The sequence below is a fragment of the Athene cunicularia genome (assembly GCF_003259725.1).
Source record: "Athene cunicularia isolate RWA chromosome 1 unlocalized genomic scaffold, athCun1 chr1_part1, whole genome shotgun sequence".
Lineage (NCBI taxonomy): Eukaryota > Metazoa > Chordata > Aves > Strigiformes > Strigidae > Athene > Athene cunicularia.
Window position 1 is genome coordinate 30,197,569 of NW_020799091.1, and position 13,343 is coordinate 30,210,911.

Below are 13,343 nucleotides of genomic sequence, written 5' to 3' on the forward strand. Positions count from 1 at the left end.
GTTGAGCTCTAGCTGTGTTTTGTCTTTCCTAATGTTCTCCCTGCATAACTTCACTACATCTTTATAGTCTTCATGAGAGACCTGCCCCCTCTTCCAAAGGCAATAGATTCCCCTTTTGTTCTTGAGATCCAGCCAAAGGTCCCTGTTTAGCCAGGCCGGTCTCCTTCCCTGCCTGCTTGTTTTTCGGTACACGGGAACAGCTGCTGTGCCTTTAATACTTCTCTCTTGAAGTACATCCAGCCTTCCTGGACTCCCGTTTCTTTCAAGGCAGCCTCCCAAGGGATTTTGTTAATCAGTCTTTTGAACAGGTCAAAGTTTGCCCTGCAGAAGTCTAAGGTGGCAGTTTTATTAACCCCTCTCTTTGTTTCTCCAAGGATCGAAAATTTGATCATCTCATGGTCACTGCACCCTAGACGGCCTCCAACCTTTACCTCCCCCACAAGCTCTTCCCTGATCGCAAGCAGCAGGTCCATGGGGGCACCTTCCCTGGTCGGCTCACTCACCAGCTGGGTGAGGAAGTTATCCTCCACACATTCCAGGAACCTCCTGCATTGTTCCCTCTCTGCTGTGTTGTGTTCCCAGCAGATATCTGGGAGATTAAAGTCCCCCACAAGAACAACAGCAAGTGACATCGAGATTTCTCCCAGCTGTTTATAGAAAGCTTCATCCACCTCACCACTTTGGTTGGGGGGTCTGTAGCAGACTCCCACAGCAAGATCTGCTTTATTGGTCCTTAACCTAATCCACACACTCTCAACCTCATAATCACAGTACTTGATTTCTGAGCTGTCATAGCATTCTCTTACATACAGGGCCACTCCACTACCTCTCCTTCTCTGCCTATCCCTCCTGATGAGCTTGTAGCCATCGATTGCAGCACTCCAGTCGTGTGAGGCATCCCACCACGTTTCTGTTATAGCTATTATGTCATATTTCTCGTGATGCATCATGGCCTCAAGCTCCCCCTGTTTGTTGCTCATATTGTGTGCATTGGTATAGATGCACTTGAGATGAATATTACATTGAAACACAGTGAGGGAGACAGTTAGGAAAAAAGGAGTGTGTCTGAAGGCACAGCATCATGAACACTGGCTGCTCTTGGCTTGGATGAACATACTCTTCACTGAGTAGAAAACTGGATGGATGGCTCAGCCCAAAGCGGTGGTGAATGGAGTTAACACCAGCTGGTGGCCGGTCACAAGTGGTGTTCCCCAGGGCTCAGTATTGAGTGCAGTTCTGTTTAATATCTCTATCAATGATCTGGACAAGGGGTTTGAGAGCACCCTCAGTGAGTTTGCAGATGACACCATGTTGGGTGGGAGTGTTGATCTGCATGAGGGAAGGAAGGGTCTACAGAAGGATCTGGACAGACTGAGGTTGAACAAGGCTGAGGTTCAACCAGGATAAGTGCTGAGTCCTGCACTTGGGTCACAACAACCCCATGCAACACTATAGGCTTGGGGAAGAGTGGCTGGAAAGCTGCCAGGGGAAAAAAACCCTTGGGAGTGTTGGTCAACAGCCGGCTGAATATGAGTTGCAGTGTGCCCAGGTGGCCAAGAAGGCCAATAGCAACCTGGTTTGTATGAGAAATAGTGTGGACAGCAGGACTTTGGAAGTGATTTCTCCCCTGTTCTTGGCACTGGTGAGGCCACACTTCAAATACTGTGTTCAGTTTTGGGCCCCTCTCTACAAGAAAGGCATTGAGGTGCTGAAACCTGTCCAAAGAAGGACAACAAAGTTGGTGAAAGGTCTAGAGCACAAGTCTTATGAAGAGCAGCTGAGGGAATCTGGGTTGTTCAGCCTGAAGAAAAGGAGGCTCGGAGGAGACCTTATCTCTATGCTCTCTACAACAACCTGAAGACGCTGTAACAAGGTGGGTGTCTGTCTTCTCCCAAGTAACAAGAGATAGACAAGAGCAAATGGCCTCACGTTGCACCAGGGGATTGGACATTAGGAAAAATTTCTTCATCAGAAGTGTTGTCAAGCATTGGAACAGGCTGCCCAGGGAAGTCGTGGAGTCACCATCCTTGGAGGTATTTAAGGGATGTGTAGATGTGGCACTTAGGAACATGGTTTAGTGGTGGACTTGGCAGTGCTAGGTTAACAGTTAGACTCAATGATCTTAAAGGTCTTTTCCACCCTAATTGATTCTATGTGTCCCAGAACAGGGCTGAGGTATTTATCTATATATAGTTGTAATCCTGTCATTAAGCAGGAGGAACCTGTTGTCTGCACATCCTTCTATTAAAGGCCCTCTTCTCCTCACCTGGTCCTTACACACACAGCCCTCCCTCCTCCTGCATCACTGAGAGCCAGACCTTTACCTTCAACCATGAGAGAAGATTTGCCTCAGCATCTTGAAGCCCTAACAGCAGAATAAAATGCCCCTTACTTTAAGCCTCCGAAGTAAACGGTCATCTCTGACATTTGGCCTGGTGCTGTCTGAGTGAAATACAAGGTGAAAGATAATTTATCCTTTAGGTAATTTGGTATCAAATCACTTAGAGACCTATAAACTAGAATGACACACTGCTTCTTGGGTCCTGTTGCAAAGAGGTAAACCTTATCATAACCTTCCCTTTGCTTTACAATAATGCTCCTACAATTGCTCTGCAGAAGTCTCCTTGTGTCTGTCTTGTTAGATTTCTTAAAGACTCTCCTATATTCTGTCTGAAAGTTTGTGACAAATTGCACTATATCAGGGATGTCCAAGACAGAGAGGAAAATGCATTTCCAGACACTCCAGCAAGCCATACAGTTGAGACCAGACTTTTTAAACATGAGCGTATCGACAGTCTCTCCATCTCCTGTGTCAGCAGGTCACTTGAGACTGACATGCCCGTTCATAATGTGAGCAGATACACATCCAAGTACCAAGTACCAAGCTGTGGAACAGCCACCAAATGTCACTTTTGGCAACCTACCTGCTTACTGTGGAGTCATGTTTTCTGACTTATCTGACTGTTCAAGAAATCAAGAAGGACCTCAGTGCTCTGTGCAGGAGATGTGGCCCTGCTGCCTGCGCTATTCACTCCTGTGGCCCCAACATGATATCTGGGAGGAGGGATCCTCCTTTACACATCAGCATTTTGTAACAGAGGGTTGTGAGTATGACCTTGGACTATGAGCTGGGACTTAGGTTTCTTCATGTTTCTCACGGTAGTCTTCTTGTCCACCCCTCCCAGCCTACAACTGCATGCAATATTCAGCAATGGTGTAGAAACAGGTGGTTCTCCCCAGAACAGCATGAGCACCCACGCGAGTGTGACAGCTCTTTCTTTTCTCTCCCTTTCCGTCAGAAGGGGCATACCCCTGACCTCCCTTTATTTTCTCTGGGGCTTTACCCCTGAATCAGGGCCTGAACTTTTGAGCTGTCAGTTAACAGGCCAGTTCTGCTGAAAGCAGAGTAATGGTGAACTTTATGTGTCCATCAGTTGGTCTAGATCAGCCAGTCCATACAGCAAGGCAGTATGGTGGCTGCTAAACTGTGCATGACACAAAAGCAAAGGTGAAAAAAGCACATGTCAAGGGGAATGTCGAGTTGATATGTTTTCAACAGTTTAAAACAAAGGACAGGATTCATCAGACATTCGATAGAAATGGCACTGCAAGGACAAGGTGTAAAAATTGCAGCATCAGGATCAAGGTGCTGAGGTCAGCCCTTCCCCACTTGCCTGCAGTGGTCTGGCTGATGGGGACCCACTGGGTGGCGGAGTAGGGCTGGTGAGGGTACCAGGGCTTACTCTTGCAGCATGCTTACCTCAGCCCAGTCCTCAGCATGTGACAGTAAGTTACTGTGGTCCTGCTTTCAAGTCTTCAAGTTCAATGGAAGATTTCAGAAAGACAGCTCAGACTCACAAAGCTGCCCAGGGGCTTCTGTTGCACAGGGCAGGGCATTGCCCTTGCCCTTGCCCTGTGATTTCTTGGCCAGTAGAAATATCATTGCCCCTCCAGGCTAGAAAGATGTTAGCTCCGTAACTATATGTGACTGATTGTTTGCAGACAAAGACACGCTTAATTCCTGGCCACAAAGAAAAGCCAGTTCAAAAAGACCACCAAAGTCTATAGGAATTTTCTTTTAGTAGTGAACTATAAATAAGACACTAAGCCGTCTTTCCCATACACACTGCATTCTAAAAGTGCCATTTATCAGCAAATAATAATCTCACTTGAAATCAGTAGGATTATTCAAGTGTACCAAAACAAGGCAATTTGAGAAGAATTAAGCCTAATTAAGGTACAAAATGATGTAGGTAATTTACAAGTAACCAAGGCGGAAGGAGACATGCTGTTCTGGTGGGTGATGTTTGCTTTATGGTTCCATTATACTCTGAGGCAAGAGATGGATTGTCTTCTGAGGAGGAACCTTAAACAAGGGAAAGAGACAATTTAAGTGGGAATGTGAAACTGGAAAAAGGAGACAGCAAGAATGTATATATATGGAACATACAGTGTGTATTTCTGTGTCCTTCATGTGCATGTCTCACCTGGGGGGCTACATTTTCCATGATCCACTGCCTACCCTATATGAGAGAGGGAAGGCTGGTGTGTGGCAGAAGACACAGTTCAGCCATGGAACTTGGCCAGCCATAAGAAAGGAAGGGACCACTAGGATCCAAATTCAGCTCACAGCTGGAATCCTCATTTTCAGGAACTGCCCATCCCTCCGAAAAATATGGCCAATGTAAGGTATCTCAAATTAAGTGTGAAAAGCATAAAATATCTTTTGAAAATCTAGGCACTATCAGAAACTTTGAATAAAAAATGCTGAAAAACATATTTTCCCAGCATGAGGCAAATTCATGAGTCACCAGCACTGTATAATCAGAAGGTGAAATACATCTAAGTAATGTAAGAAAGTTTCAGAATAACACAGTAATCCCCAGATGTCTTCAGGCTCTACTGGGATTTTATTAGGTTCCCTGACACAAGTAGAGCTTTCCAGGAAACTGGACTAGCACGTCTTGGCATCAAGCTTCACATCTCTCCAAGCTGATGCTCAGTTGCCAGCTTCTGTCCTGCTTCTTCATACACTGAGGAAGTGATGACAATGAGCTCCTTTTCCAACATTTCCATTTGAGCCATAATGTCTGACACAGTGTTTCTGACAGCATTTAGTTGCAGCTTCAATTTACTGCATTCTTCTTGGAGGGGTCTGTTCACGTCACGGAGAATGTGACGGTCCTGTTTCTCCCCAAGGAGATTGTTCACTTTCAGGAAGAAGTGGAGGAGTTCGTATAAGTCCTGGAGAGCCTGGAGGATTTCATGCTCACTGTGCATGCTTGGGGCAGACTTGATCTTATTCTGGGTTGGAGCAGTGCTCTCCTTTCTAGCTTCCTGTTCCTGCTGGGGCGCTGGGCCAGGGTTACCTTCTTCCACAGCTGTGATGATGTCAGGGTCCTTCTGAAGTTCTGAGCTGGCATCTTTGCTCTCTTCATGATCCGTGACCAATTTTTGGTCTTTACAGATGGTGGGGACTGTTTTAATCTCCTGTTGGAAATCCTCTAAGACTCTATTCTTTTTCTGGACCTCCTGAAGAACTTTGTTGCCTGGGCTGACCTGAAAGCCTATGTTCCTCTCTTTAAAGAATGGGAACAGCTTATATTCCTTCTGGAGGCTTTGCTTCAGGGTATCAGTGTAAATAACCTGGACAGGTTTGTTCTGTGACTGGAGACATTGTAGAGCCTTGTTTTCTTCCCAGAGCATCCTGTTTTCAATCTGGAGGACTTGGTTTTCCTCCCAAAGAGCTCTGTTCTCCTCCCAGATGCTCCATTCATTCTGTACTTTCTTGCTAAAGAGTTTCCGGTGGGAAGCGAAGGGTGGCTGACAGTAGATCTCATTCACCCATTTACCATCAATAAAGACAAATATCTCATCCCTCAGTTTCATCCGTGGGGCGATAAAGTCCATCTCAGGCTTTATACGCTGCATGCTCTGGTTTGTTAGATCAAAAGCAGACGTGGCCCTTTCTTTAGTAAATTGAGGGGAAATGTGTGAAAAGATGACTTCTAGGATTTCTGCAAGAGGCGACTGTCCACTTGTAAGGAGTAGGTGACACGATGAAGCTGGAGAAGCCTGATGAGGACTGAAAGAACAGGCAACATAAAAGCACAGAGTTACTGCCAAAATTCAAGGTCAGAATTAAAATACATTGGATGACAGGAACAGGCAAATAAGTTAGTTCCCACAGCAATCGTGTTGCCCCTTTGACTATGAAAGTTAAAGAATACACCAGAAACATAGTTTATAGAATCTGAGAAAATTTGCATTGGTAAATAAAGCAGCTCTATGGCAGTACCCCAAGATTTGGTGTAAAAACCTGGGCTCTTCTTTTATCTCTCTATCTCACTTTTACAGACATGTAAAGGAGCAAAATGTTAAGAACTTCTTGTGCCTGTTCCCAAATGACTGACAGACAGATCAATTAAAAATTGTTATGGGGCTGAACCAACTTTTCAAAATAAAACATTTTTAAAGGATCACAGTGAAAAACTGGCCATGAGAGCAGCTTTATCTTGTTGATGCTCAGTAGCTTGTGTTAACAGGATGTCACAAAAATGCAGTGGCAGTTGTGGTTTTTGATCTTAAAATACACAGCACTGTGAACAGTAAGAGTGCCGAGTGACACAGTATGCACAAATAATTAAAACTCCAAACCACAGCCCTGGGAAATCAGGTCCAAGAGAACTCTGTTGCTCTTTCCATGTTTTTCTGACAAATTCCCATTACCTTGGTCCAAAACCTGTCACAATCCATAGATAATTTTCCATCTTGCGTTCTCATTTCTCCCATCACTCTTTATATCCTTTGATAGCTCCATTATTTTTCTTGCTTTCTAGCCTTGCAGTAGTGATTGCTCATCTCTTTCCTACAGTTCGTCTACTTCTTTTTCACATCATCAGAAAACCCATCTCTTTAAAATCCGTACTGCAGGGCCACACCTCCAGTGCTTCTCATTTCAGTCACAGAAATCTCAGACTTATCTGCTCAACACTCTTTCCTTCTTCTCTCTACCCAAAATGTTGTGGCTTATATCACCTTCTAGTCATGAGTAAATCCAGGCAAATGAAGGATTTCAGTCTTTTTTACATGAACAAAAAAACCCCAAACCACCACACAAAAAAAATCTGGTTTGTGCCAATGAAAATCTTATTTTATGCAGCTTTTACCCACTGATGTCCCCCAGCTGCCCTCCTGTCCCTTGAGAGACCCAGTTCTGCCTTTCCATCAATTTTACCTTCACGAATTTTGCCCCTGTGTCTCTGCCCCAAGTGTTACGTGCAGGGTGACCATCACACACAAGTTGTTCATGCCCTCCAGCTCTGCCACCACATTGTGTACTCCCTGCCTTATTTTCACCCTCCTCTTTCCAAAACCTGTGGCTCTCCCCTTTCCCCGCCATCTCCACCACATAGCACTGCCTATCCAGGCTCCTCCAGGTTACTTCTGAGAGCCAACATCCAGAGACGCTTCCTTGACCCCCTTCCCAAGCTTGTCCAAACTGATTTATCGATTGAATTATTGTTGAAGTTAAAATCCAAAATCCCTTAATGCAGGAGAGGGCAATTGCAATATAGATTTGTTTGCAGTAACACTTGATTTTATTGCAATAGGGTTTCTGTCTGACTTTCATTTATCTCACATCAGACTTGTGTTTTCATATCATTCCTCTGCTAAAGGCACTTCCTCCAAAACTTCCAGTTCTGGAGGTTTTTGTTTCCCCTTGTGCCATGTTCAGAGACATATACTGGTCCCTCCCTTGTACCCTCTCCCCTGCAGCCTTTCCAACCCATCCTGTTCTTTTGGGGTCCCCAGTCCCATTGTTTCCACCAACAGTCCCAAGATGGGGAGGTAAATCAGCCACAGGGGGAACGCACTCCTAATTAGCCAGAGGAGAAGCAGAAAACATCCAGCATCATAAGCCCAGACCCACCTGCTACTGCAGCTAGCAGCCCATGGGCAAGCAGCTAGAGTTGTTAAAGTCACTTAAAGTATTTAGACATCATGTTTTCAGTATAAACCAAAATATATAATATATACAGCACTGAAGGACATTATCTTGGGGACAATTAAGCTTGACAGCAGCTCTGTCAGCTCTTTTACACTGCAAGGGAGACATCAACCCAGGCTTCAGAAATGTACTTCAAGTTCTCCCTTCTCCCGTACCGCTTTCACCCCATCTCTGAGCTAAATAATCCCAGAAAATGCTGGGCAGCTGGAGTGGGTGGGCAGGACAGCCGACTGGGGGGAAGCCGCACGAAATCCAGCTGGACTGGGTAATTCGGCAGAGCTGAATTACGAGCCTGGCATGTGCTCACCTGCTCACAGAAGCCGGTGGTCTTTCCTCTCCCTGGGCCACTGCCAAGTAGCCCAGCCTGAGGTCCTGCTGTTGCCGGGGTGTCCAGGGGTGCCGGGGTGCGCAGCAGGGGACAGAGGGACCGACTGATGCAAGCACTGGCAGGGACCTTGCCCCAGAGCCAGACCACGGGGGGCTGGGAGCTCCTGCACACCCTCCTGACACAACCCGCTTCTGTGCTCCTTCCCTGCTGGCCTCCCAGGACTGTCTTTGATTTTTCCCAGCATTGGGTTATTTCTCATGGAAATGACCTTTTTGGTAGCTCAGCTCTCATGCCCTTCCCTGATCCCAGACTTCCCGAGCTGCCTTTGATGCTTGTAACTGAGAGCAGTTTGAGTAGATTCTTCTTCCATCACACTCTCTTAAAACAAATTTTGTTTTTATTCTGAATTTTCAGATTAGGTTTGTTGCTGAACTGATATGGATATGTTCAAAAATCACTTCCTTGTATGTGCTATGAGACGTGAAGTTATTTTCCAAGGATGATGTGGGTTTGAACTTTTTCTCTGACTATAAGTTTAAGAGCGACTATCACTGAACCCTATTAAGAAGAAAATAGAATATGCAGGGCATTCATGCATTGCAAGTTTAGATATTATTTGTAGCAGCTATTCCCACTTCCATGTCTTTACATTTCTAATGATCTCATTCTCCTTCTTATTTGCTACATCTTTCAGATATGGAATTTTTTTTTTCTAATCGGGGTTCTTGAATAATAAATACAGCAGTTAGTTTCTTTTCCAGTGAAAATTACTGACTTGACATCAGCCTCAAGGTGACTGTTATTGCTTTAGGAAGTTGGAGGTACAGTTCAGCTTTGGTGTTACACAAAGATGATAAACTCAGGTATAAAATTCTTCTCTACAATTCCTCCCTTGCTTATATTTAATTTCAGACAACAAAAAAAGCACAGGTTACTATAGCAACTCCCCAGGGAGCATTATCCTTTATTCAAGCTCCAGGATCCTGCATAGGAAAGCAGGAAAATGTCCTCTAAAGAGAAAGGAAAAGATTTTGTCACAGGGTGCTTGTGCTTGGCCTGCCATCAGATGGGCATTTAAGGGTGCTACCCAGGTGTAGGCAGTTTTCTGAAATGGCCGATCCAAACTTCTAAAGAACTAAGGCTGTGGACCACTGAAACAGACATTTGATGAACATTTTAGGGTTTAAGAGCTGACTGGAAACTGAGTTAATAGAGACAAGAGCAGCATAGGACTGATCAGCAGACAAAACCTGCTTAATCCAGAGCCACTAAGAACTAACTTAGCAGCGCACCTTTGCCTTTTCTTATGCAATATTTTCCTTGAAGTTGGATAAAATTCTTCTGGCAAGATATTTATTTGCTGAAAATTATGACTTCAAATACAAATATATTCAGATCAAATTTAGTGAATATCATCAGATGTGTATAAACATACAGCAGAATTAGAAATGCTTCAGTAGCTCACTTCAGAATTTCTTATAGCAGTTACACTGATTTCTGAGATGGACTCTCAAAAGGACTGAGATGTCATTCACATGATTACAAAGGCAGAAATAATGCTGAGTGTGTTCCCCTCCCTGCCAAGAGACAAGTAACCCCTGATATGTAAGAAGGGATTGAAGTAATTTATCAGCTGAGTGCTTACCACGCAAGTGCTCCAGCCACACCACCCAAGCCACAGAAGGCAAAGGTGAGGACTGGGAGAATGAAGAACCATCCACTGTAGGAGAAGATCAGGTTTGAGACCATCTAAGGAACCTGAGGGTGTACAGATCCATGGGACCTGATGAGATGCATCTGTGGGTCCTGAGGGAACTGGCGAATGAAGTGGTTAAACCACTATCCATCATATTTGACAAGTTGTGGAGTCCAGTGAAGTTCCCACTGCCTGGAAAAGGGGAAATATAAGGCTCATTTTTAAAAAGGAACAAAAAGACGACCTGAGGAACTAACGCCGGTCGGTCTCAGATCTGTGCATGGCAAGATCATGGAGTGAATCCTCCTGGAACATATGCTAGGGCACATGGATAATAAGGAGATGATTGGTGACAGCCAACTAAGTCAACTAACCACGCCTGAGAAATTTGGTGGCCTTCTATGGCAGGGTTACAGCGTTGGTGGATAAGGGAAGAGCAACTGTCATCATCTATCTGGACGTGTGCAAAGCATTTGACACTGTCCCACACAACATCCTTGTCTCTAAATTGGGGACACAGGTTTGACAGATGGACCACGCAGTGGATAAGAAATTGTCTTGGCAGTTGCACTCAAAGTGTTGTGGTCAATGGCTCGATGTCCAAGTGGAGAGACCAGAGACAAGTGGTATTCCTCAGGGGTCAGTATTAGGACCCATGCTGTTTAAGATCTTTTTTAGAGACAAGGACAGTGAGACTAAGTGCACCCTCAGCAAGTTTGCTGATGACACCAAGCTGTGTGGTGCAGCTGACATGCTGGAGGGAAAGGATGTGCCATCCAGAGGGACCCTGACAGGCTGGAGAGGGGGCCCATGCAAACCTCATGAAGTTCAGCAAGGCCAAGTGCAAGGTCCTGCACATGGGTTGAAGCAATGCCATGCACAAATCCACGCTGGGTGATAAGTGGATTGAGAGCAGCCCTGAGGAGAAAGACTTGGGGGTATTAGTGGATGGAAAACCGACTATGAGCAGCAATGTGCACTTGCAGCCCAGAAAGCCAACTGTATCCTGGGCTGCATCAAGAGAAGAGAATTGTGGCCAGCAGACTGAGGGAGGTGACTCTTGCCCTCCATTCTGCTCTCCATGTGAGACTCCACATGGAATATTGTATTCAGCTCTGGTGCTCCCAACATAGGAACAACATGGACCTGTTGGAGTGAGTCCAAAGAAGGGCTGTGAAGATGGTCAGGGACTAGAGCACCTCCCTTATGAGGACAGGCTGAGAGAGTTGTGGTTGTTCAGCCTGGAGAGGAGAAGGCTCCAGGGAGACCTTATAGCAGCCTTCCAGTACTTATAGGGGGCTACAGGAAAGATGGGGCACGACTCTTTATCAGGGAGTGTAATGATAGAATGAGGGGTAATGGCTTTAAACTGAAAGAAGGTGGATTTAGACTAGATATAAGGAAGAAATACTTTCCTGTGAGGCCCTGGCACAGGTTGCCCAGAGAAGCTGTGGCTGCCTCCTCCCTGGCAGTGTTTAAGGCCAGGTTGGACAAGATTTGAGCAACCTGCTCTAGTGGAAGGTGTCCCTGCCCATGGCAGGGGGGTTGGAACTGGATGATCTTGAAGGTTTCTTCCAACCTAAACCATCCCATGATTCTATGATTTATCCACAGCTTCAGATTATTCAGTTTCTCCAAGTGAAGCTGTTTCACTATGCAAAGAATTAAATACTAATTGGAACCAAAGGCATGCTCCCCATCCTACCTGCACACCTTACCCCACACTGTTTAACTCACCTTGCTGCCCTTCTTCTTGGAGATTATCTGGTTCTGGAAAGGATCCAGTGAGAGAGTGTATGATCCCACATGCACTCATATAGTAGCATTCAGATTGGAAACTCAACTCTATGCTGGTCTGCAAGAGGGCACCATCCAGTGATAGGTTGTAAGTAGTGGGGAGAGTGAGGTCTGAACTGCTGCCATGAAGATCTTGCAGGAAGGACCCTGGAGACCCCATCCCAGTCTCCATCCCACTGGGAATGGTGACTGACTTACAGTAAAGTTCAGCCCTTTCCTTCCTTTGCTTTTGGGTTTAGAAAACCCGTTAAAGTGCCTGCAAACAAGATAATCTGGGGGTTTTTTAGTAAAAGCATAATGTTTTTTTTTTTAATTTGGAGCATCTTCTCTCCTTTTCTCTTTTTATAAGTGTGTTATATTCCCAAATCTTTGTTTGATAAAGCCAAAGGCATCCACTGCCACTTTCTACCACCACAAACAAATTTGTGCTTCTGAAATGCCAGCTCTGTTCATATCAGCACGGGCTGGACTTGCCATGCACAGATTCACTGTTCTCTAGGGCATTAAGCTTGTATGCAAATCCCACTGAGTCACTAAAAAGAGTCTTGCATATCTGAGTGATCTTGAATCATCTCCTGACCTCAATAACTGTATAGAGATTAAAAATAAGGTTTCTTCAGTTTCTGAGGCAGTGAAGTGTCTGGAGGGAGAGGTGGTAATATCTCATCATTGTATTCTGCCCAAGAAGAGATGAGTACATTTGGTCAGCAGTGTGAAAAACAGTAATGAAAACCTCCAAATCAAGTTTTTTTCAGACAGATAAATGGCTTGAGGGATGCACCTATGTCACCATCTATTTGGACTAATTGTCCTTCCAGGGACACCAATGACAGTGCTGCTACCAGTGTGCCTTGTAACCCTCACGTGTGCAATGCTGTGTAAAACACCAAGCTCTGTGTACTAATGTCAACACCCGTCAGGATGATTGGGTCAGCTGAGAGCTAAAATGAGAGGTGAAAATATCTACTTTTATACCTTGCCTCTGGTCCTGATTTCATCTTAGACTTGGGCAAGTCATATGTTTCTATACCCCCATTTCCTCGGGTTCTCAGTGAGTCTGGGATACTGACTTTCTGACACAAGTTGTCAAGAGAAATTAATTCTTACTTGTGAAGTGCTTTGAACATGAAGAGCACTACAGTAAAGGAGCCCTACATACCACCCTTATTTAACCCCACAGTTGTAATACACAAATTGTTTACACGCTGAAGAAAAACGTTTGACTTTTTGGTAGTAACATCTTAGAGGTGCTGTGTGTTGTTCCACCTTAGATCTCATTCCCACCTTGATTTCATTCTACTTCAGCTATGAATATTTTAAAAAGCATATCAAAACCATGTGCAGACTCCTGGTCAACTCCTGTTGCCTGTCAGTTATTCCTTTGTGTTTTGCTTCTGTGACATACTGCTTGTGAGCCTTGCCAACAAAATACTCACAGCCCAATTACCGTCTCACTCTCCTACTTCTGTCTGATCAAACTTTACAGACCCCTCTGAAACATTCCATTAGTT

General features: G+C 44.9%; 1 protein-coding gene across 1 annotated transcript; it reads right to left on the reverse strand.

Moving 5' to 3' along the window:
- Positions 1–4,977: 4,977 nt before the first annotated feature.
- On the reverse strand, positions 4,978–6,770 carry SPERT (spermatid associated). The gene is made up of 2 exons (XM_026866379.1): positions 6,730–6,770; positions 4,978–6,085 (listed from the first exon to the last, which is right to left on the reverse strand). The coding sequence occupies exons 1-2, from the start codon at positions 6,768–6,770 to the stop codon at positions 4,978–4,980; spliced, it is 1,149 nt and encodes a 382-aa protein (XP_026722180.1).
- Between the last annotated feature and the right edge of the window lie 6,573 nt (positions 6,771–13,343).